Genomic DNA, 24,435 nt, shown 5'->3' on the forward strand with positions numbered 1-24,435 from the left:
ACCGCGAGATTGGGCTTCTTTTTGTAGTCATTCGCGGTTTTTTTTTCCGATTCGCGGGTTGCTTTAATTGGGCTATTTTTTCTGCCAGTCATGTTTTTTTGGGCTTGTTGGGCGGGACTTGTGCTCTGAATCATGTTACAGTGATTGGCTGCTGCGATGAAGCCTGTCCATAGCAGGCGCACCCTATCCCTATATTGCAGCAGTAAGCCAATCAGAGCAGGAGCTGCAAGCCTTGTTGATGCACACGTCAGGAGCACATTTTGTGGGCAGACCTAGCCAGCACTGCACAGCATCTCACGTGGGCGGAACGGGAAGAGCAGCACGGCATTGGAGCGCAACAGCAAAGGAATCCAGAGTGTGCAGCTACAGCCAGGTAGCAGGAGGGGAGGAATTAGGATGTAGGGAGGGGGAATGAGTGTGTGGTGACCAGAGATGTGCTGGGAGGAGGGAATCAGCGTGTGGGGGGCCAGAGATGTGCTCGGAGGGGTTACGGAGGGGGGGAATGAGAGTGTGGTGACCAGAGATGTGCTGGGAGGAGGGAATCAGCGTGTGGGGGGCCAGAGATGTGCTCGGAGGGGTTAGAGAGGTGGGAATGTGTGTGAGGGGCCAGAGATGTGCTTGGAGGGGGCTGAGGAGAGAGGAATGAGTATGTGGGGGGCCAGAGATGTGCTAGGAGGGGTTAGGGAGGGGGGAATCAGTGTGTGTGGAGCCATAGATGTGCTCGGAGGGGTTACAGAGGGGGGGGAATGAGAGTGTGGGGACCAGAGATGTGCTAGGAGGGGTTAGGGAGGGGGGAAAGAGTGTGGGGGCCAGAGATTTGCTTGTAGGGGGGTGGGGAGGGGGGGTATGAGTATGTGAGGGCATTAACTGCTATAAAAAAATAAAATGTTTTTTTTTTACATCTGCTTCCCTTTCTAATTTTTTGCCATTTCCTTTAATATTGCCTTTTTTTCTATTTCTTTTCTCTCCACCTTTCTTCTTCCCTCAAACACACAGTCAGGTTCTCATTCTCACATGCATTTCTCTCTCACACACACATACACAGGCTCTCACTGGCACAGGCTGTCTGAGTCTCACACACAGGCTCTCTCACACCCCCACATGCTGCCTTGCTCAAGCACAGGCTCTCACTCTTACATACTGTCTCTTTCACACACACAGAGGCTCTCACATGCTGTCTCTGCAAACACACACGGTCTCTCAACTCATCTCATACTCGCACACACCTCTCTCTTACCTCTGGGCCTCTTCTTTACGGGTTGCCACAGGATGGGCTCTGCAGCGGCCCTAGTCTTCCCGGCCCGCTGCTCCTCTTCTGCACGCAGCTGAAGCGCCTCCTCCTTCCTGCCCGTGCGGCTCCGGCAGTGTTGCCAGGTTTTCATGAACGAACAAGCACTTTTTTCCAAAAAAACAAGCCCAAAACACATGAGATTGAAACATTTTATTTTTTTATAGCAGTTAATGCCCTCACATACTCATACCCCTCTCCCCAGCCCCCTCCAAGCAAATCTCTGGCCCCCCACACTCTCATTCCCCCCCCTCCCAGCACATCTCTGGCCCCCCACACTCTCATTCCCCCCCCCCTCCCAGCACATCTCTGGCCCCCCACACTCTCATTCCCCCCCCTCCCAGCACATCTCTGGCCCCCCACACTCTCATTCCCCCCCCCTCCCAGCACATCTCTGGCCCCACACACTCTCATTCCCCCCCCCCCAGCAACATCTCTGGCCCCACACACTCTCATTCCCCCCCCCCCAGCCCCTCTCTGGCCCCCCACACTCTCATTCCCCCCCCCCCAGCACATCTCTGGCCCCCCCCTCTCATCCCCCCCCCCTCTCCCAGCACATCTCTGGCCCCACACACTCTCATTCCCCCCCCTCCCAGCACACCTCTGGCCCCCCCCTCTCATCCCCCCCCCCCCTCCCAGCACATCTCTGGCCCCACACACTCTCATTCCCCCCCCCCTCCCAGCACATCTCTGGCCCCACACACTCATTCCCACCTCCCTAACCCTCTCCGAGCACATTTCTGGCCCCCCACACACTCATTCCCCCCAGTACATCCCCAGCCCCCACACACTCATTACCCTCTCCCAACATACTAACTCCTTCCCTCCTGATACCTGGCTGTAGCTGCACACTCTGGATTCCTTTGCTGTTTTTCTCCAACGCTGTGCTGCTGGTCTTCCCGTTCCGCCCACGTGCGATGCTGTGCTGGCTGGGTCTGCCCACAAAATGTGCTCCTGACGTATGCATCAACAAGGCTTGCAGCTCCTGCTCTGATTGGCTTACTGCTGCAATATAGGGATAGGGTGCGCCTGCTATGGACAGGCTTCATCGCAGCAGCAGCAGCCAATCACTGTAACAGAGCACAAGTCCCGCCCAACTTGTGCTCTGTTACAGTCCGCCCTGATTCAGAGCACAAGTCCCGCCCAACACGCCCAAAAAAACGCGACTGGCAGAAAAAATAGCCGCGGACCGGCAAAAAAACCCCAACGGCCCGGTACCGGTGGTTGGGGACCCTGCTTTAGGCGACCCCTGTGTTGTGGTCGTTCGACCCCCGCCGGGGTCGCGACCCCCAGGTTGAGAACCGCTGCCCTAGTAGGAGTTAGTGTAGTGTAAAAAACATTGCTTACCTGCCCTGGTCCCATCCGGTCTCCGGTCCAGCCCGGTCTCCTGCAGCCCCGTCCGGTCCCCTCCTCCCGAAGCAAAAAAAAACAAAACAAAAGTAGCAAGGCTCGGGCCTGCTATGGCAGTCCCTTCTCCCTTCCTCCTGATTTCGCACGGGCATCCATCCAGGCAGAGGGAGCGGGCGGTGAAACGGCCTCCGGTTCCCTCTGCCTGGATGAACGTACGGCCCCCGCCGGAATGAATGCCCGTGCGATTTTGGCGCTCATGCCATGAGCGCCAAAATCGCACGGCCATTCATTCCAAAATCGCACGCCAAAATCGCACGGCCACCGGCAGTGAAGGAATGGCCGTGCGATTTCAGCGCGTGAAGGAATGATGTCATGGCATGTGACGCGTGGGTCCAGGCGGCGGGGGGGGGGGGGGGGGGGGGGGTGGACGCGCGTTAGTTTCAGACGGCCGGGGGGCGGGTGGTCGTGTGTTAAATCTAGGCCGGGTCGCACAGACGCGCATTCATCCGCCTGCATGAGTGAATAAATGCGCGCCTGTGCGACCCCTGCGATTCGGTGCTCAAGGCAGGGGTCACGGCATGTGACTGCCTTGAGCGCCGAATTGCAGGGGTCGCACAGGCGCGCATTTATTCCGGCAGTGTTGCCAGGTTTTCATGAACGAACAAGCACTTTTTTCCAAAAAAACAAGCCCAAAACACATGAGATTGAAACATTTTATTTTTTTATAGCAGTTAATGCCCTCACATACTCATACCCCTCTCCCCAGCCCCCTCCAAGCAAATCTCTGGCCCCCCACACTCTCATTCCCCCCCTCCCAGCACATCTCTGGCCCCCCACACTCTCATTCCCCCCCCCCTCCCAGCACATCTCTGGCCCCCCACACTCTCATTCCCCCCCCCTCCCAGCACATCTCTGGCCCCACACACTCTCATTCCCCCCCCCCCAGCACATCTCTGGCCCCCCACACTCTCATTCCCCCCCCCCCCCAGCACATCTCTGGCCCCCCCCTCTCCTCCCCCCCCCCCCTCCCAGCACATCTCTGGCCCCACACACTCTCATTCCCCCCCCCTCCCAGCACATCTCTGGCCCCACACACTCATTCCCACCTCCCTAACCCTCTCCGAGCACATTTCTGGCCCCCCACACACTCATTCCCCCCAGTACATCCCCAGCCCCCACACACTCATTACCCTCTCCCAACATACTAACTCCTTCCCTCCTGATACCTGGCTGTAGCTGCACACTCTGGATTCCTTTGCTGTTTTTCTCCAACGCTGTGCTGCTGGTCTTCCCGTTCCGCCCACGTGCGATGCTGTGCTGGCTGGGTCTGCCCACAAAATGTGCTCCTGACGTATGCATCAACAAGGCTTGCAGCTCCTGCTCTGATTGGCTTACTGCTGCAATATAGGGATAGGGTGCGCCTGCTATGGACAGGCTTCATCGCAGCAGCAGCAGCCAATCACTGTAACAGAGCACAAGTCCCGCCCAACTTGTGCTCTGTTACAGTCCGCCCTGATTCAGAGCACAAGTCCCGCCCAACAAGCCCAAAAAAACGCGACTGGCAGAAAAAATAGCCGCGGACCGGCAAAAAACCCCAACGGCCCGGTACCGGTGGTTGGGGACCCTGCTTTAGGCGACCCCTGTGTTGTGGTCGTTCGACCCCCGCCGGGGTCGCGACCCCCAGGTTGAGAACCGCTGCCCTAGTAGGAGTTAGTGTAGTGTAAAAAACATTGCTTACCTGCCCTGGTCCCATCCGGTCTCCGGTCCAGCCCGGTCTCCTGCAGCCCCGTCCGGTCCCCTCCTCCCGAAGCAAAAAAAAAACAAAACAAAAGTAGCAAGGCTCGGGCCTGCTATGGCAGTCCCTTCTCCCTTCCTCCTGATTTCGCACGGGCATCCATCCAGGCAGAGGGGGCGGGCGGTGAAACGGCCTCCGGTTCCCTCTGCCTGGATGAACGTACGGCCCCCGCCGGAATGAATGCCCGTGCGATTTTGGCGCTCATGCCATGAGCGCCAAAATCGCACGGCCATTCATTCCAAAATCGCACGCCAAAATCGCACGGCCACCGGCAGTGAAGGAATGGCCGTGCGATTTCAGCGCGTGAAGGAATGATGTCATGGCATGTGACGCGTGGGTCCAGGCGGCGGGGGGGGGGGGGGGCGGGTGGACGCGCGTTAGTTTCAGACGGCCGGGGGGCGGGTGGTCGTGTGTTAAATCTAGGCCGGGTCGCACAGACGCGCATTCATCCGCCTGCATGAGTGAATAAATGCGCGCCTGTGCGACCCCTGCGATTCGGTGCTCAAGGCAGGGGTCACGGCATGTGACTGCCTTGAGCGCCGAATTGCAGGGGTCGCACAGGCGCGCATTCATTCACTGCCGGTGGGGGCTGCCGGAGAGGCAGCCCCCACCGGCAGTGAATGAATTCATTCATCCAGGCGGCGAAAGCGGAGCTGCTTTCGCCTCTCCGGCAGCCCCCACCGGCAGTGAATGAATGCGCGCCTGTGCGACCCCTGCGATTCGGCGCTCAAGGCAGTCACATGCCGTGACCCCTGCCTTGAGCGCCGAATCGCAGGGGTCGCACAGGCGCGCATTCATTCATCCAGGCGGAGGAGCCGGCTGCTTTCGCCGCCTGGATGAATGAATTCATTCACTGCCGGTGGGGGCTGCCTCTCCGGCAGCCCCCACCGGCAGTGAATGAATGCGCGCCTGTGCGACCCGGCCTAGATTTAACGCGCGTCCCCCCGCCGCCACCGCCGCCGCCTGGAACAGGCGCCCACCCGCCCGCAGCCTAGATTTAACACGCGACCACCGGCCCCCCGGATCCCGCCGCCCGCCGGCCGCCTGGACCCACGCGGCCCTCCGACAGGTATTTAAAAATTTTGTTTTTTTTTATACTTCCTGGTGCCTGTCATTTCAAATGACATTTGAAATGACAGGTACCAGCGCACCCAGGTTACTGTATAGGCGCTGTATTAAGCGCCTATACAGTAAAATGGGTTACGCAGGCATAACCCTTCCCTAACGCTTTACAGCCGCGGCATGCATTTGCATGCAATTAGAAGAGAGTATCAGGCGCTAGGTCAAGAGAACTGTGCGTGCGGGGAGGAAGGGTGCGCCTGACACTGCCGCACTGTTTCTACCGCGGCCTTACTGTATCGACCTGTTTGTTATGGGTAGATATTTCTACTTGCTCTGAATTAAATCTGTGCAAACGTCAGGTCAATAAGCTATAATGCTACTTTGGAAACTGTGAAACTATCTAAATCACCTAAATGATCAATCAGTTATATTTTAATTGATAACTGTCAATAAAACCTATAATGTTAGACAAACTGAATGAGTCCTTGGAGTAATTATAAATTCATAAATTCTGTGTGTTATATAGTGAAGGTTCCAAAATATGTTTTCCATACATCTGATCACTAAAACATGTTCGGAATTTACTTGTTAATTCATTTATACTAAGTGAATTAACATAGAGAGTGATACATTTCAAAGTGAATTCTTTCCTTTACTTAACCATTTGATTCACATTGTTCTTTAGACACATTTAATTTTTAATAACTTTATTATTTATTGTTCAGGTACTATAGGTATTGCCCTATCCCCAAGGTCACAAGGATCAACAGTTTCCCTGGGTCATTGCTTGCTGCTCTAACCACTAGGCTGCTCCTCTTCATCCACATGATTTTCTCCCAATGAACAGTTTCAATCCTCTTCATGCAATTGGAAATGAGGAGGAGTCTGAAAACTACTATCGCTGCCAAAGAGGACAGTGCAGTTTCTGGAATCCAGTGGATTACAGGATCTTAAGTGATATGGTTTTATCAGAGTTAGGTCTTGTTAGACAAATCAGGTGTATTTCTTTTACTGGGTGAGCAGAGTGTGTTTGATGTAGTGTACTTGGAATTCAGTAAGGTCTTTGACATGGTTCTGTTAAACAGAGTGCTCTAGTTATATGCCCTAAAGTGACTAGGTTGAGTGGGAGGTAACAAAGGAGAGTGGTAAATGGAGTTCACTCAGAGGAAAGGGGTGTTACTAGTAATTTGCCTCAGGGATTGGTCCTTGGGCTGGTTTTGTTTAATATTTTTGTAAGTGATGTTGTGGAAGGGCTATTAGGAAAGGTTTGCCCTTTTGCAGATGATAGCAAAATTTGCAAGGGTAGACATCTTGGGAAGTGTGGAATACATGAAGAGGGAGTTGGGATCTGGGGCTGATCATATATGATGTTCTTAAGCTGACCAATAAACTAAATAGTCTGTCCGAAGGACAGCTAATAATCTTCATCATGAAGCAAATGAGGACAGACATAAGATCTAAACACATGTACCCTGGAGGAAAGGGGAGAGGGGGAACATATGATAGAGACATTTAAATATCTCCAAGGAATAATGCACAAGAGGAAAGGAAACTCTGAAACAAGGGGTCATGGGATGAGACTGAAGGTGGGTTGGACTCAAAGTAATCTAAGGAAATTTTTTCTTTATAGAAAGGGTAGTGGTGGAAAAAAAAATGGATTTGCATTCACAAAAAAGTGGGGAGTAGCTTGCTTGTTACTGCGGTTACTACCCCAAACCAAATAAGCCTGATAGTTCACTTTCAATGCATATCCAACAGAGCTCTCTGCTTATCCAGCATAGCTCTCTGCTTCAACGGCAGGGGGGAATGAATGAAAAGATGATTTATATTCAGACAACAACCAACAAGGACTGAATTACATAGTCTGGGTAAACAAATAAGCATGGGTGTAGCTTGCTTGTTACAGCGGTTACTACCCCGAATCAGTTTATTTATTTATTTAGTGCTTTTTTATGCCGACGTTCATGATACAGATCATATCATATTGGTTTACAAGGAACAAGGGGTTATAACATTAACATAAAGATAGAGGAAGGCAAAAAGTTACAATAAAACAGGGGTACTGGAACTAGGGATAAGAGGAGTCAGTAGCAGAAGGTAACTCATTAACTATAACAACAACAACATCGTTTACAATATCGGTAATTACAATATCGGTAATTTTATTATTTATTGTTCAGGTACGATAGGTACTTCAATGCATATTCAGCATAGCTCTCTGCTTCAGTGGCAGGGAGGATGAAGAAAGATTTATATTCAGACAACTACCAACAATGACTGAATTGCACAGGCTGGGTAAACAAATAAGCATGGGAGTAGCTTGCTTATTGAGGCAGTTACTACCCCTAACCAATCAAGCTAGATACTTCACTTAGTTGCAGCTCCAGCACTGTTCTCTACATTAATGGTGGGGGTGGAAGGGAATTGGAGCCAAAAGGTTAGTAAGGGCCAAAGAGTAACAGTTAAGTATGGGAAAAAAAAAAGTGTGAAAGCTTGCTGGGCAGACTGGATGGGCCGTTTGGTCGTCTTCTGCCGTCATCTCTAGGTTTCTATGGATGCATAGAACAGCTTCCGTGTGGAGATGATGGAGACAAGGACGGTATCGGAATTAAAGATTGCATGGGCAAGCACCGAGGATCTCTTAAGGGAGAGGAAGGACTATAAAACTAAGCAGGACATGTGGTTGGGCAGACTGATTCAGCCATATAGTCTTTATCTGCCCTCATGTTCTATGTTTGTACGAATCATTCTTGCAGCTAGGCCCTGGAACTCTTCCTTGTACTTGACACATCGTCCTTTTATACCCAGGGAAGGAATTTTTTCAGAAAACTCCTGCGACAGTTCTCTATGGGAAAAGTAGGGGATTATAGGAAGCTGGGTGTGTACTGAATGTCTTTCCTTTTTCTTTCCACTCCACTCTTCCTTTCTTGCTGCCTCTGTCTCTCTGTTTTAACTCCTATGTTGCTTAGCCCAGCCCCACCACCACCACCAGATAAACACACAATTACAACAATCCTATCCAGCCTGTAGTCTGCTGAGAAACAAACTGAAAGCCCAGAACTTTTCAGATACTTAGTTACGGGGCAGTGCTGGACAGATTAGAGCCACTTTTATGAGATGAAAAATTGAAATGAATGCTCATGTTTGATAGGAAATTGTGTGGTTGTATGTGAGATAGACCATTCATTTAATTTTATGAGTCAGTACTTGTATGTTTGGCTTGTTTATGATGAACTTTAAAAATGTAGTTACAATTCAATTTTTTCTTCTAAATTTTTGTACTTCTCATGAGTTCACAAGGCTAGAAAGATCTTTTCTTTGTAATTTATTAATTTGATATCCTGTTTGTAAAAAAAAGAAAGAAAAAATCCCTTCAAAAACAAAAATATCTCATCATAGTGCATTACGCAATCAATAGAAAATCAATACAGTATAAAGCATAACATAAACTCTACAACACAAAATATATACTCTGATAGTATACAAAAGTTTGCACTCCTGGTGGTTTAAAGTCCCAAGAAGTGTCCAAAATCCTCTTCTTGGACTCCTAAGGCTGAGGTGAAAATCCTCCTTAGGCAGGTGCAGACGGCAGGTCAAATGCTTGTTGCAGATTGTCGAAAGATTTAAACTCCTACCCCCCCTCCTGGCCAACGCCGCCCCAGTTAAATATATTATCTGAAAGAAATTGTCTGGTGTTCCCATTTATATTGAAACTTTGAAAATCATTCAGAGTCACCAAGAATGATTCTCAAATGAAGGTAAACATTCTGTTTGGTACAGTTTGGTACTTTCTACCAGAAGGAAATAACTAACAGGTCGATACAGTAACGTTGAGTTAAAGATTCCCGGTCTGTAACGTGCTGGGAGCGCACAATACAGACGAGTAAGGCCATCCAGCGATACAGTCTCCAGTTTCACGCGTCCTTAGCGCTTCCTAAACCCTTTCCGCACCCAGCATGTAAATGAACGAAAAAGCTGTATAATGAAGAATTAGCTATTCCCCTGCGATACTGTAACGGGCGCTGATATTATCTCCTCCATAACCCGCTGTTCTGCCGCGGCCTTAACCTGCTAGTTTACCGCCTCCCCCTAGTAGGAGTTAGTGTAGTGTAGTGTAAAAACATTGCTTACCCGCCCTGGTCCCGTCCGGTCTCCTGCAGCCCCGTCCGGTCCCCTCCTCCCGAAGCAAAAAAAAACCAAACGAAAAAGTAGCAAGGCTCGGGCCTGCTATGGTTAGTGTAAAAAGTGTAAAAAACAAAAAACCTGTGTTATATAAAAAAATAAAACAATTTTAAATACCTGTCGGAGGGCCGTGGGTCCAGGTGGGCGGCGGGCAGCCATCAGCGGCATCCGGTAGTCCCTTCTCCCTTCCTCCCTCCCTCCCCTGCCTGGATGAGCGCCAAAATCGCACGGGCGGGTCGGCAGCGGGGGGGGGCGCGGCAGCAGGATCCGGGAGCGGCGGGTAGGCAGCAGCGGGGTCCGGGGGGGCAGCGGCAGCAGGATCCAGGGGCGGCAGCGAGATCCGGGGAGCGAGTAGCGGCAGCGTGTTCGATCGGGCAGGCAGGTAGGTGGCAAAATAAAGATGGCCGCCTGCACGGGAAAATCGTGCAATTGGCCGCTGAAGACGTGACGTCACGACATTTGGCGTCACGGGGTGTGACGTCACGTCTTCAGCGGCCAATTGCACGATTTTCCCGTGCAGGCGGCCATCTTTATTTTGCCACCTACCTGCCTGCCCGATCAAACACGCTGCCGCTACTCGCTCCCCGGATCTCGCTGCCGTCCCTGGATCCTGCTGTCGCTGCCCCCCCGGACCCCGCTGCCGCTGCCCCCCCGGACCCCGCTGCTGCCTACCCGCCGCTCCCGGATCCTGCTGCCGCCCCCCCCCCCCCCCCCGCTGCCGACCCGCCCGTGCGATTTTGGCGCTCATCCAGGCAGGGGAGGGAGGGAGGAAGGGAGAAGGGACTACCGGATGCCGCTGATGGCTGCCCGCTGCCCACCGGCCGCCTGGACCCACGGCCCTCCGACAGGTATTTAAAATTGTTTTATTTTTTATATAACACACAGGTTTTTTGTTTTTTACACTTTTTACACTTCCTGGTGCCTGTCATTTCAAATGTCATTTGAAATGACAGGTACCAGCGCACCCAGGTTACTGTATAGGCGCTGTTACAGCGCCTATACAGTAAAATGGGTTGCGCGGGCATAACCCTTCCCTAACGCTTCACAGCCGCGGCATGCATTTGCATGCGATTAGAGGAGAGTATCGGGGAGTTAGTGAAGAGAACTGTGCGTGCGGGGAGGAAGGGTGCGCCTTACACTACCTCACTGTTTTTACTGCGGCCTTACTGTATCGAGCCGTAAGTGAGGAAAATGTGAAGGCTGTTTGTTTTCTGTACTATTTAAATGAAAATTCTGGATTGCACTGAAATGCAGAATAATTTGCAAAACATATTGTGTTGTTTTAACAAATGTGCAGAATTTTGCAGAATTTAGAAAATGTGTGAGTAGAATTTTCATTTTTTTGAGGCAGAATTTTCAGTTTTTTTGCGCAGAATTTCCCAGGAGTAAATATAAAGAATTCCCACTTTCTTGGTTTTCTGTATACATATTAATGGTTGAGGAAAAATGGTCAATGTTTTTGCATCATTGCAGTGTGCTTTTTATACAAACACAAATAGAAGAAGCCAGGGCTTCCTCAGGCCACAGCAGGCATCAGAAATCACATTTTTGTTGACCTGCGTACATACTTAATCCGCTGTAAAAAAAAAATAAAAAATAAATATATATATATATATATATTTAAAAAAAAAAATAATTTACAAACAACTTTTTCATTTTCTTCATTAAAGGAAGAGTCTGCAATTTGAGTCACAACAGGAGTGGAAAGACCAAGAGCAAGTAAATGCGCCTCAGTTGCTCAACTTTTTAAGCCAGGGCTTGGCAAACTCTGCAGCATTCTAGCCTAGTGCATTATGCAATATAGCCTTTCTCTGATCCATGCAGCGACACCAAATATGCCATGTTTATTTTTATCTCTCACATCTTAATTTTTGTACCCTGGTACCTAGAGATAGCTTAATTTGTAAAAGAACATAAGTTGCTATACGAGATCAGACCGAGGGCCCATCAAGCTCAGCATCCTGTTTCCAACAGTGGCCAGTCCAAGTTACAAGTATCTGTAGTTAGAAGAAAAACTGTGCAAATGAACAGCAATTTGTCATTTCACCTGTAGTATACTATATGCTGATGCTTCACCTGCATGGTCTTTCTTTTGTGGGAAGGTTGCTATGAAGTAGTATTCGGCTTTGCTTTTTTTCTGTAATGGTAACTTGTATTTCATTTTCACTTACAGCTGCCCCTCCGAAATGGAACAATTCAAGTAAAATGTCTCCTTTCTTTGTTGCAGGTTCAAAGGATCTTGTAGTAAAAGCACAGGTGTTGGCTGGTGGAAGAGGAAAAGGGACATTTGAAGGCGGCCTGAAAGGAGGCGTGAAAATAGTTTTTTCGTAAGTTAACATTGAGCTGCTGAGGTTTCTTTGGAAGTAATCCAGGTTTCATTTCAGTTGTTTTGTGGTAATTGGAAATGTATCTGAGCCCATTTATGCACATACAAAGAAATTTCAGATTTATTACCTAACACACAGGCCGATTCAGAACGGTGCACTCAGCCCCTGTTTGACCGTGCGTTTTACACGCACTATTATTACCCCTTATACTGTAAGGGGTAATAGCGTGTGGAAAATGCGTGGCCAACTCCCCGGAAACTAATATACGCTCATCACATGCAATTGCATGTTGATGAGCCTATTAGTTATCCCCACGGGATGCTGAAAGTAAAATGTGCGGCCAAGCCGCACATTTTACTCTCAGAAATTAACGCCTGCCCAAAGGCAGGCAATAATTACGGACAACACCGGGAAAGTTTACAGAAAAGCAGAAAAAACTGCTTTTCTGTACACCCTCCGACTTATCATAACGATATTAAGTCGGAGGTCCCAAAAAAAAAAAAAAAAAAAAAAAAACTTAAAAAAACAAAGCTGCCTGCCAGCCCGCGGGTTGGAAAATGGACGCTCAATTTTGCTGGCGTCCGTTTTCCAAACATGTGGCTGTCAGCGGGTTTGACAGTTGACGCCGGTAAAATTAAGCGTCAGTTGACAGACCCGCTGACAGCCGCCGCTTCCGCTAATAAGGAGGCGCTAAGGACGCACTAGTGTCCCTAGCGCCTCCTTATTAGAGCGGGCCCTAATTTAATAAAGAATCGCGCGTCCAGGAGAGGTGCCTGGGTGCTCGTTGGGAGAGCGGGTGCTCAACACGGAGCGCTGGCTCTCCCACGGAGTTTTTAGAATCGGCCTGACAGTGCTTTATCAAACTAGGTCTTTGGGAATCTCAAGCCAGCCTGGTTTTCAGGCTCTCCACAAATGAATATTCATGATTGTAACCCACATTTGGGCTAAGACCTAAGTTAATTTGCCTGTTTGACTATCATGAAAACCAGACATGTTTCACATCTTCAAGAACTGGATTCAAACAACGCTGGCTTAAGAAAGTGGTCTTTAATTACTGCGTGATATAATACATTTTATACTTTAAAAAAATGTTTTTATTCTTTTATTTATTTTTATTTATTTAAGTTTTTCTATACCGGCATTCGCGATAAAAATCGCATCATGTCGGTTTACAATTAACAAGTAGATAGGGAACAATCTATCCCTTTGTTCTCTCTGTCTCCTGGTGAATCTTGCCAAGTGATTTCCAATCTCCAGCTGACAGAGAGGACTGGGAGATCTACAAGATTTCTGGCAAAGATTTGAGAATAAACAATTTCTAGGATTTTTAACTGAGAAATCAGCACCTGTATAATATTTGGGGGGGGAGGGGGGGGGGGTGTGCATGTCAACTGTTTGGACCCTTGCTAAAGATGGGAGGATTAAACTTTTATAAGAAAAAAACCCCCAAAACTTGATTGTTGGCCCTTGTCCATGACCCAAACATTTTCCCTCCACTTAATCCATAGGGAGACTTACAAAGAGCTGTTACGATGCCTCAGGGCCAGGCAAATTTCTTATTTTTCCTAGCTGATTTTTAAATCACAGCATTGCTTTTCATTCTGAGCTTCTTGTATTCTAGTCCAGAAGAAGCAAAAGACATTTCCTCCCGAATGATCGGGAAGAAGCTGTTTACCAAGCAAACTGGAGAAAAGGGCAGGATATGCAATCATGTGTTTATCTGTGAGCGCAGATATCCCAGGAGAGAATACTACTTTGCAATCGCAATGGAAAGGGCATTTCATGTGAGTGAGTATATGAGTAAAGTTTTTTCCTACGAATTCAGTCTGCTCAGAAAATGCGCCAGTGTTGCTGCTGTTCACGTGAGTAAGATGGAGGTTTGAAAGAAGGAATCCTGAATTGCAGGTCTGTGCAAGAAGAGTCCATTGGAACCTTTTGGTTTTCTGGTTGCTATGCCCTATAGTGTTTTTGTGCTATGTTTTAATTAATTAACTGCTATTTAGATCTAAAAATTTAGGAACTACTGTCTGTGTCATGCTGAGAGTTTTTTTGTTTTTTTTTTTAAATTTTATTTGTAAAAATACTTTTTATGCCACTTGGGGGCAGTAAAACATTACTGGAGGAGTTGGGCTTTTTTTGTGCTGAAATAACTTTGACAGGATGGGAAAAGAAAAAGACCCTGATTCTGAGATTTAAAAAAAAAAAAAAGGTTTTCCCCTTATCTTCTTCCTATAGTAGGTTTCTCCTTAAAGGAAAGGGAAATGGGAAAACCCAGAGTGCTTCATTTGGGGATTGCAATTTTTAAAATTGTTTTTTTGGTTTACTGCTGTACATCTCTTCTTCCCTTTGTCTAGTTCTGTTTATTTTTGTAATTAGAAAGCAAAATGTGTTGTATAGCCAGCCCTGAAGCATTGTGGGCTGGGAGGTTTTCATATGTAAAACTGCCCCATGATGCTACTGATAATTTAACAGCCAGTCAGGAGAGAAAAGAGAAACCACATTAAGTGAAATATTTAAAAGAATATTTGAGGTCACATTTAAGTACCTTTTTTTTTTTACTAAGTGAAAAAGGTACATTGTCTTAGGATAGAAACATGCATTTATTTATTTTATTTATTTAACACTTTTCTATACCGACCTTTATGAATAAATCCATATCAGATCGGTTTACATGGAACATAGGATAAAACTTAATAAACCATTTAACAAGAGGCAAAGTTACATAGAACAAGGAGAAAGAACTTGGGGGGTGATAGGTAGCCGGACACAAAGGACAGCATAACTAAACAAAAAGAGCAAAAACATAACGCCTGAACTAGGCGGGGCGCCTAGTCAGGTAAGCGGAGTCCAATCAGTTGGTATATAGATGGATTTGAAGGTTAAGGGAAGGCTTGGAGGAAAAGCCAAGTCTTAAGTTTTTTTCGAAAGGTTAGGGGGCAGGGTTCCATCCTGAGGTCTGTAGCCATGTTATTCTAGATGGCAAGACCCGCTGTAGAGAATGCTTGTTCTTTGGCAGTTGATAGACGCGTGGATTTTGTTGGGGGGACTTGCAGGGTACCTTTATACGCTTCTCTGATGGGCCTTGAGGATGAGTATAGTTTGAGTGGGATCTGAAGGTCTAGTTGTTGCTGATTGTGAATGGTTTTGTGAATTGTGGTGAGAGACTTGTGCAAAATTCTGTATTTTATTGGCAGCCAATGTAGGTTCCGGAGTATGGGAGTGATGTGTGCTCCCCGGTTGGTATTGGTTAAGATTCTAGCCGCTGCGTTCTGGAGCATCTGTAGCGGTTTGATGGAGTAGATGGGGAGGCCAAGGAGGAGAGCATTGCAGTAGTCTGTCTCTGAGAAGAGCGTGGTTTGGAGGACAGTCCTAAAATCCTGGAAATGGAGCAGGTGTTTGAACCTTTTCATAACTTGTAGTTTATAAAAACAGTCCTTAGTTGTGTTGTTGATGGGTTTTCTTTAGATTCAGATGGTTGTCTAGGATTACTCCTAGGTCTCTCACTTGCATGATCTGGGTGTTGGGGGGTGTCGGATAGGTTAGGACAGTGTGGTCGGCGAAGATGAGAAGAAGTTCGGTCTTGGCTGCATTGAGAACCAGGTTCAGGCTGGTGAGGAGGCGGTTAATGGATTGGAGGCAGTTTTCCCAGTAGGCGAGTGTTTTTGGGAGGGATTCTGTTATGGGGATCAGAATCTGTACGTCATCTGCGTAGAGGTAGTGTATTAATTTTAGGTTTGTGAGCAACTGACAGAGGGGCAGGAGGTAGATATTGAAGAGGGTCGGTGACAGGGAGGAGCCTTGGGGTACGCCTAATGCTGATTTGATGTTAGGTGATTATTATTAACTTTGACGCTTCTGTTGCTGAGGAAGGAATTGAACCATTTGTGGGCCGATCCTGATAATCCAATGTCTGAAAGGCGATTTAGTAGGATGGCGTGGTTCACGGTGTCGAAGGCGGCAGAGATGTCTAGAAGGACTAGGAGGGAAGAGAGCCCTTTGTCTAGGCCCATGAGGATGTGGTCTGAGAGGGAAATAAGGAGGGTTTCCGTGCTGATTGATTTACGGAAGCCATATAGGGATGGGTAAAGGATTTTGTGTTCTTCCAGGTAATCTGATAGCTGTGTATTTACCAGTTTCTCCGTGATTTTAGCAAGAAAAGGGAGGTTAGAGATGGGGTGGAAATTGGAGAGTTCTCTTGTGTCCAGGTTGGGTTTCTTCAGAAGAGGTTTGAGGGAAGCAGTTTTTAGCCTGTCGGGGTAGATTCCTTGGGATAGGGAGCAGTTTATGATGTTGGCCAAAGGTCTAGAGATAGTGTTCGGAATGAGAAGTAGTAGTGTTGTTGGAATGTGGTTTGCCGGGCGGCTGGATGGTTTCAGCCTCTTGAGTATGGACTCTATCTCCAGGGGGGGTTGTGGGTTCGAAGGAGTCAAGGTGGGGTGTTGGAATTTAGGAGGGAGGGGGTTGAGTTGGTGGGGAGGCTCGCTAGTGTGTTTGCAATTTTTTCCTGAAAGAAGAGTGCTAGTTCATTTGCTTTGGATTGAGCCTGGTCATCTGGGATAGCAGGGGCAGAGGATTTTGTGAGTTGGGAAACATAGGAGAACAGGGCCCTGGCATCAAATTGTAGATCGTGAATTCTGCTGTCATAGAAGTCTCTTTTTAAAAGGAGTATGTTAGACTATAACATATTAGTATATTTAAAAGGTGTATGTTAGAATATAACAGAGCATGGTATAAATATGAATTGGGTATATAAGGTTCCTAAACTTACCAATATACTATCGAATTTTATAGGACCTACCATACAATAAAATTATAATAAATCTCCAATATATAGTGTAACCTCACATATATTCCATAAATATCACAACATGGAATATATTACACTTTATTAGTATAACAAAAACGTATAATTAAAATAGTATATAAATAGTATAGACAACCCCATACATCCATCCCATGCACACCACGTTACATTAAAAAATGCACATTACTGGACTTAACACAACAGAGCAAATGATTCTTTTTTTTTTTTTAATTTTTAATTTTCAAATTTCAAAATATATACAGAAAATACATTTCTGAATAGAAATACGGTACAATATCTTGACATAGTTTCAGCTTTCATAATACCTTCCTATATAAATCATTAGTTATCTGAAGTTTATACCTAAATAGAAGAGCAAATGATTCTGCTGTATTCATTTATACAAAAATGTTACCAACCCACAAACCTATACGTTTTTTACACTAAAATTTCACATATTCTCATTCCTTTCCATTGCATACAGTACATTATCAACAATCCCAAGATTCACAATGTATGCTGAGGGTAGATATTCCCTCTTGAAATCCCTGACCAAAGAAACTTCTCCAAATCCTTTTGTTCCCGATAAGGGCCTCTTGTTTCACCACTATCTGTGGTTTCCTCAAGGGAAATCTGTGAAATTCAGGATACCAAAATATAACATAAAACCTAACATAAGCTCATCAAAAACACTTAGAAACTAATAAGAGGCTTACCACCATTTCAAAAAAAGAGGAAGCAAATCACTGTACTCACATCTATTCATATACAAATGCATATACATAAACTCATGCAACTTCCTAGGGATCTCAGCAAGACATCTGAAACACAGTATCCTATATGCTGCCTTGTAGCTGCTCTCAAATCTTTATACTCAACGTTCTACAAATCGCTATATGACTTTATATAATGTGTTTATTATCACGTCATGCATCAACATAAAAGATTTATAATAAGTATCCAACAACTTAAAACCATCTTCTGATCACCAAATTCAAAATAAAACATTACTACTGTATTCAGAAGACATATCTCCAACATTATTGAGATCCATATAACGCCCAGATATCATCCCGTCTGTCAATTAAACTATCTGTTATCTGCTCCAGCATCTACAATAAAACCTGACAAAACATGCTACATCATACTGCTTTAAGATAAGTTACCTGAAGAACACCAAACTAACCATAGTCTTACCTTTTCAAACACTCTATAGCAGCGGTTCTCAACCGGTGTATCGCGACACACTAGTGTGTCGCCAAGCACCAGCTAGTGTGTTGCGTGCTCCCGGTCTTTCCCGCTGCTCTTTCTTCCCTGCTGCCGTTGCCGCCGGGCTATCAGCACGTTCAAGCCCAGCGGGAACGGCAGCGGCGCTAAAAGAAGCTGTGGCACTTGTGGCTGGCCTTTTCTTCTTCCCACGCCTGCCCCCCCCTCCCCTGTGACCCGGCACAGGAAGTGATACGCGGTGCGCGGGAAGGAGAAAGAGCCGTGCTGCGTGATAAAGTAGCAGTGGCAGCAGCAGCATCATCGGCCCCCAAGCAATCGAAGCAGCCGGTAATCGAGAAAGGAGACAGCAGCATGAGCCTCCCGCGGTCGATGGAATTCTACTTTCTTGGCTTGTGGGGGCTGGAGGAGGAGGCTGCTGCAGCTACCATTTGTGCTCGGGGAGAGGCGGGGAAGAGGAAGTGAGTGAGAGAAAGAAGCAGCCAGCCTGCGTGTGATTGAGAGCACGTGTGTGAGTGAGAGAAACTGGTCAGAGAGCTGATGTGTGTGTATATGTGAGACAATGAAAGTGACTGCTCAGGGAGATGACTGATGTGTATGTGAGAGTGTGAGACATTAGTCAAGGGAAGTGACTGATGTGTGTGTGTGTGTGTGAGAGAGAGAAAAAGCATGGAAGTGAGAAATCTGGGTATGTGAGAAAGCATGGGCGTAAGAAGCCTGCTGTTGTGGGGGTGGATGTGTGTGAAAGAAAGCATGGGAGTGAGAAGCCTGATTATGTGAGGGAAAGAGCATGGGAGTGGGAAGCCTGTGTGTGTGTGCATGCATGAGAGCGAGAGACTGGTTGGTAAGGTGACGGGGTGTGTGAGAGAAAGAGACTGGTGTATGTGAATATGAGAGAGAATGTGATTCAGGGAATGAGAAGCCTGTGCAGTGGAGAGCGAGCATGGAAATGAGAGAGAGACACGTGTGTGTGTGTGTGTGTGTATGTATGTGTGTGTAACAGAGAGAAAGTGATTATGGGAATGAGAAGCCTGTGCATGTGAAGAGAGTGAGCATGGGAGTGAGAAACCTGGGTGTGTGTGTGACACAGCATGTGAGGGAGAAGCCTGTTTATGTAAGACAGAACATGGAAGTGGGAAGCCTGTGTGTGTATGCATGAGAGAGATCAGGTGACTGGTGTGTGTGTGTGAGAAAGAAAGTGATTATGGGAATGAGAAACCTGTGCATGTGAAGAGTGAGCATGGGAGTGAGAAACCTGGGTGTGTGTGACACACAGCATGGGAGTGAGAAGCCTGTATATCTGAAAGAACATGGGAGTGGGAAGCCTGTGTGTGTGTATGCATGAGAGAGATCAGGTGACTGGTGTGTGTGTGTGTGAGAGAGAGAAAGTTTTTATGTGAATGAGAAGCCTGTGCATGTGGAGAGAACAAGCATGGGAGTGAGAGACTGGTGAGTGTGTGTGAGACAGAGAAAGTGATTATGAGAGTGAGAAGCCCGTATATGTAAGTAGAACACGGGAGTGGGAAGCCTGTGTGTGGCATGAGAGAAACTGTTCAGGAAGGTGACTGGTGTGTGTGTCAAAGACTGGGAGATGATTAGTGTGTGAGAGTCAGAAACTGGTCATGGGGGCATGACCGGTATGGTGTGTGTGTGTGAGAGACATGGACATTAAGGAAGCGGACCATGAGTATAGAGCTTAGCCTCTACTGCTGCTTCTGCTGTGTGCTACGGCCTGCATGGAAGAGGAGTAGGAGAGCTGCTGGAGGGGGTAAGTAAAGGTGGCTTTTTAAGTTTATTTTTCTTGATTGACTGCCATTTTAATTATTTAATATTATGTGATGTGTCTGCTTTTTTTGAAATATTTTATTGGTGTTTGGAGAATTTTTTAATAGTTTTTATGAGTTTTTAATTTTGGATGTTATTCTGTTCATAGCTGTTTAGAAACATTTATTCTGCTTATTAGTATAGTTTTACAATTATTTCTGTGTGGGGATCTCTAGCTGCTTGCTAGTTCTGTTTTCCTAATAAGAGGTATATTGGTTTTTAGGGCCTGATTTAATATTTATAGTGTTGCCTTTTCATAGATAGGGTTGCTCCTATTTGAGTGTATTCCATAATACAGGTGTAACTGTGTGCGGATTAGTTTATGTGCATTACTACAGATCCTGGGAGTATGTTAGGTCGGTTCTGTGTCTGTTACCGAGATGAAATATTTTACTAGCATGTAAGAGTTTTATCAGTCTTATTTGTTGTGTTTTCTCAAGAGGACATGCATTGGTGGTAAACTGCTGTCTTTTCATAAGTAGGGCTATTGAGCCTGGAAGTAGAAGGAGTTTGAGTTGCTGTTACTGAGATGACACCAGAACATCTTTTTTGTAGGGTGAGTTGTATGGGGAATGTCATAATTCTGCTTTACATCCATTATTGTGAGTCAGGGGGGTTCCCGTGGATGCAAACTGTACTTTTACATCTAGCCCCGTGACGATCATGGGTCAGTGTGTCACGCATATGAGAACCATCTGTCAGGTGTGTCCCGACAGAAAAAAGGTTGAGAACCACTGCTCTATAGGACACAGCTATTAATCTTAAAGCTGGTCACATTGAGAAAAGGGGAAAAGAAAACACCTAGCATACGCACTGATTATCTCTCTTATAGAGGAAATTCATACTACCACCTGATAATTCAACAACCAGTCACAAACACGATGTGTCCGAACCAGAAAATACATCGGACATGCGCCCCACTTAGTATCCCTATTCAATCCAAAGAGATGTAAGGTCTTCCAATAAAAAGCTAATATCCCCACCTCTAATATCCCTAATCTGATGGATCACAAAAAATGTTACGTCCTGAACTGAATGCTTACTTGACAGGCAAATGAGATACTAGTGGTGCAGCAGTTTTGCCAGCCCTTATACAACTCTGGTGTTCGAGAATGCAAATTGATCTACGTGTTTCACCAATGTAGATGACTCTACATGGACACATTATTGCATAAATTTCTTGGGTTGATAGACATGTAAAATGACCCGGAATAAATATTTCTTGGATAATGCCATGTGTTCAAACGTATTTATAGACATGACATGTTCAGAGATAGAAATGATCCACAGGGGAATTGTCCATTACCTTGTCCATTGCTCCAAAACTGAAGAGGTTAACATCTGAGACAAGTTACGATTTCTCTTGGCAGTAATTCCCTGGATACTTCCTGGTCTTGTAAAATATGCCAATGTTTCCTGATAATCTCTTTAATGCAGTCACATGTTGAGAATACATTATAGCACATATAAACTTAGAGATGGTGCACTTGTCAGACCTTATCAATAGCATATGCATAAGAGACCGTCTCCTCCTCAGCTACTCTTTACCAAGTTAGTGTCCGGTCAATGAAACCTATTTTCCTGAGCTGCTCTCTAGTTGGATTCAGTGGCGATCAGAAGCCAGCAGTGTCAAAATCAACATTTGTTTTCACAGTTTGTGGCATTTTTAATACCATGCACTTGTGTGTAACTTTTTCATCAACATCCACTCACCCAAGTATCTCTTTGTTTAGAAAATGATATTTTTAACAAATAATTTATATATAATTTATATATAGATTTTCTTTTTTCCTTTTTAGCATGGTGGTGGTGGTATTCTGCTGCCAATCATCTTGTTTGGTGCTGAGCTTTTTTTATTCTGCTGCATTCAGTATTTTTTGCCACAGTTAAGCAAAACCACTTTCATTCTAGTAGTTTTGCAGATTTTGCTATCTTTTGCCACCTTGTTTCCAAGACCTTTTAGACAATAATGGTCACAGTGGTATTCTGTAAATATGGACTATTGTTACTGATCAGTCTTAAATTTTGACTGCTGTTCTTTAGTCTTGCTTTCTTTTCATTTTGATTGCTGTTGAGTCAGAACCAGAAAATAAAACAGCCATTTAAGGTCTCCATTTTGATAGTGTTCTTACGGTTTACTGTGATTATACTGAGTCTTTAGTGGAACAGACCTACTTAGCTGATGTTCTCTAAAACCAGACCCTATAATTTACTGCATCTTTTGCTCAAGGGTTTTAGTTCCTGCAACTTTTTGAAGAGAAAAATAAAATATACAAGCAAATGCTTGAATTCTTTGCTTTTGGACTTGGCCATAGAAGCAGCCCTGCACTTTTTCCCTAATGTCTGTGTATCATTACCCCAGACTGTAAAAGTCAGGGCCCAGTGTTGGTTGTCGTCTGAATCCTATTCCTCTTCCCACCCACCCCTGCCATTGAAGCGGAGAACGATGTTGCAGATGCATCAAAATCATGAAAGTGAATTGATTTAAGGGTAGTGATCCCCATGTCTTCTGTTAGGCGAAGTAGCTGCCACTGCTTGCAGGTTATACCCCCATGCACTCTTTCCTTCATTTCCACCTTTAGCCTTTAGGGATCCCCACAGTGTTTATCCCATGCCTTTTTAATTCGTTTACTGTTTTCGTTTTTTCCACCTCTTCTGGAACAGCATTCCAGGCATCCACCACCCTCTCTGAGGTGGCTTATAAGATCTGTCTGTATGTGTGTATGTCCCTGATAACTTTTGTATTTGGTGTCTTATCCACACCCATTATCTGGACATGTTGGGGGATAACAAATGCACGCATCCCAGAAAGTAGATTCCTTTAGCTGTAGATGGAACTTCTTGTTTTCATATAGAAGAGAAGTACCTGTTAAGTAGATACACACACAGACTAAAGATTTGCACTGGTGGTATAGATACTGAAATGGTGCTAAAAGGTACAAATCATAATAAATCTGTCTTTGTCAAGTTCTTCAAATTTTCTTTTTAGTCTTAATATAAACGTTAAAATCTTCATAATTCACTCAACACTTGTATCAGCTTCACCATCTCTTCCTTTCCACTGGTTTCTCCCTCTTTCCTTTCTGAGCTCCACAAATTAGATTGATGATCTTGCAATCTTGCTCCACATGACATCCTAGTACTTCACCATCTGATCCCATTCCCACCTCTGTCTTGCTAGCCAACATTGATTCTTTCTTTCCTTCAGTCTTGCTAATTTCAAATTTTTCTGATGTCTGGCTCCTTCCCTCTCTGTGCTAGACTGAAGAAATCTTTTAAACCCTAGTTCATTTCTATCACCCTATTTCTCTTTTTCCATTTTTTTCCAAATTCTTGGAGCATGCAGTTTATTGCCAACTTAACTTTTTCTCTTTTTAGCTCTATATCTGTTTTAGTCTGTATATCCTGTTTTACCCTGTATATCTTGTTTTACCCTGCTGAAACTGACCTTATTCACTTATTTAACCATCTATGTATTTCTTGTCTATCTGGTGCTTCTATCATTCTATCATTTACTTTTCACACTATCATTTACTTTTCACACTGTTGATTACTACTACTAGCTAGATCACATCTCCCTTTTTTGGCAATATCAGGAAGAGTTCTTGACTGGACAACATCTTATCTATCTAGTCCTTCTTTCTCCAGTCTTACTAATGACTCATACTAAATGACTATCATATAGTCAAAATCCTATAAGGCACTCTTCTGGGATCCTCTTTTCTAATTGTTGGTTTTGGCTCTCATGTCCTCTTTTAACTGTCACTATAACTGCTATGTTCATGATAGGCATATGTACTTCAGTTTTTCTTCCCTTTTCTCAAATGTTTCCTCTTTCTCCCTATTTTTTGGGTTTTTTTTTTTTTTTTGCAGTTGTTGCCTGGTTGAACTCCAGGCAGCTCATGTGCAACATGTCTAAAACTAAGATGCAATATTCCCCTGTTAATCTTTTCAATTTAATTTTTCCATCCTCTGGGTTCATCAGCCTTGACTTGACTCCACTCCTTTCTATCTTTTCTTTTTCAATTAAAAATCTTGATGTTCTCATTGACTCCTCACATTCTATCTTTGCATAGATCTGTTCTCTGTTAATCTCTCAGCTTTCAGTCATTTCATATCAGAAACATTTGTTCTGATCTTTGTTTCGATTCTTGTTATCTTCTACTTCAGGGGAGGCAACTCCAGTCCTGGAGTGCCACAAACAGGTCTGGTTTTCAGGACGTCCACAATGAATATGCATGATATATATTTACATACAAAGGAGGCAATGCATGCAAATATACCTTATGTATATTCATTGTGGACATCCTGAAAACCAGACCTGTTTGTGGCACTCCAAGACTAGAGTTGCTTATCCCTATTCTATTTTGTGCACTTTTTCTTTCCTGTCTGAATTATTGTGATGCACTGCTAGCCAGTCTTCCATAAACCTCTCTATCCGCATCGGGTCTCGGATAATTCTGCTGCTTGTTTTCTCTTTCTCCTTGTTTCTCCCATGTCACCCCTTTCTCCATGGACAAGCAGGACAAGTATAGGCTACCACAAGCGGATAACGTCATCCGATGATGCTGAGAGGGAT

The 24,435-nt window shown here is 45.5% G+C and overlaps 1 protein-coding gene across 2 annotated transcripts in view; it reads left to right on the forward strand.

Annotated features, from left to right (window-relative positions):
- Positions 1–24,435, forward strand: part of SUCLA2 (succinate-CoA ligase ADP-forming beta subunit) — a 170,861-nt gene that overhangs the window by 47,613 nt on the left and 98,813 nt on the right. For both annotated transcript variants that reach the window (XM_029602875.1, XM_029602874.1), the window contains exons 3-4: positions 11,905–12,004; positions 13,626–13,788. In XM_029602875.1, coding sequence (XP_029458735.1) covers positions 11,905–12,004; positions 13,626–13,788 — 263 coding nt within the window. The remainder of the gene's footprint in view (positions 1–11,904; positions 12,005–13,625; positions 13,789–24,435) is intronic.

The sequence above is a fragment of the Rhinatrema bivittatum genome, chromosome 5, assembly GCF_901001135.1.
Source record: "Rhinatrema bivittatum chromosome 5, aRhiBiv1.1, whole genome shotgun sequence".
NCBI classification, from domain to species: Eukaryota; Metazoa; Chordata; class Amphibia; order Gymnophiona; family Rhinatrematidae; genus Rhinatrema; species Rhinatrema bivittatum.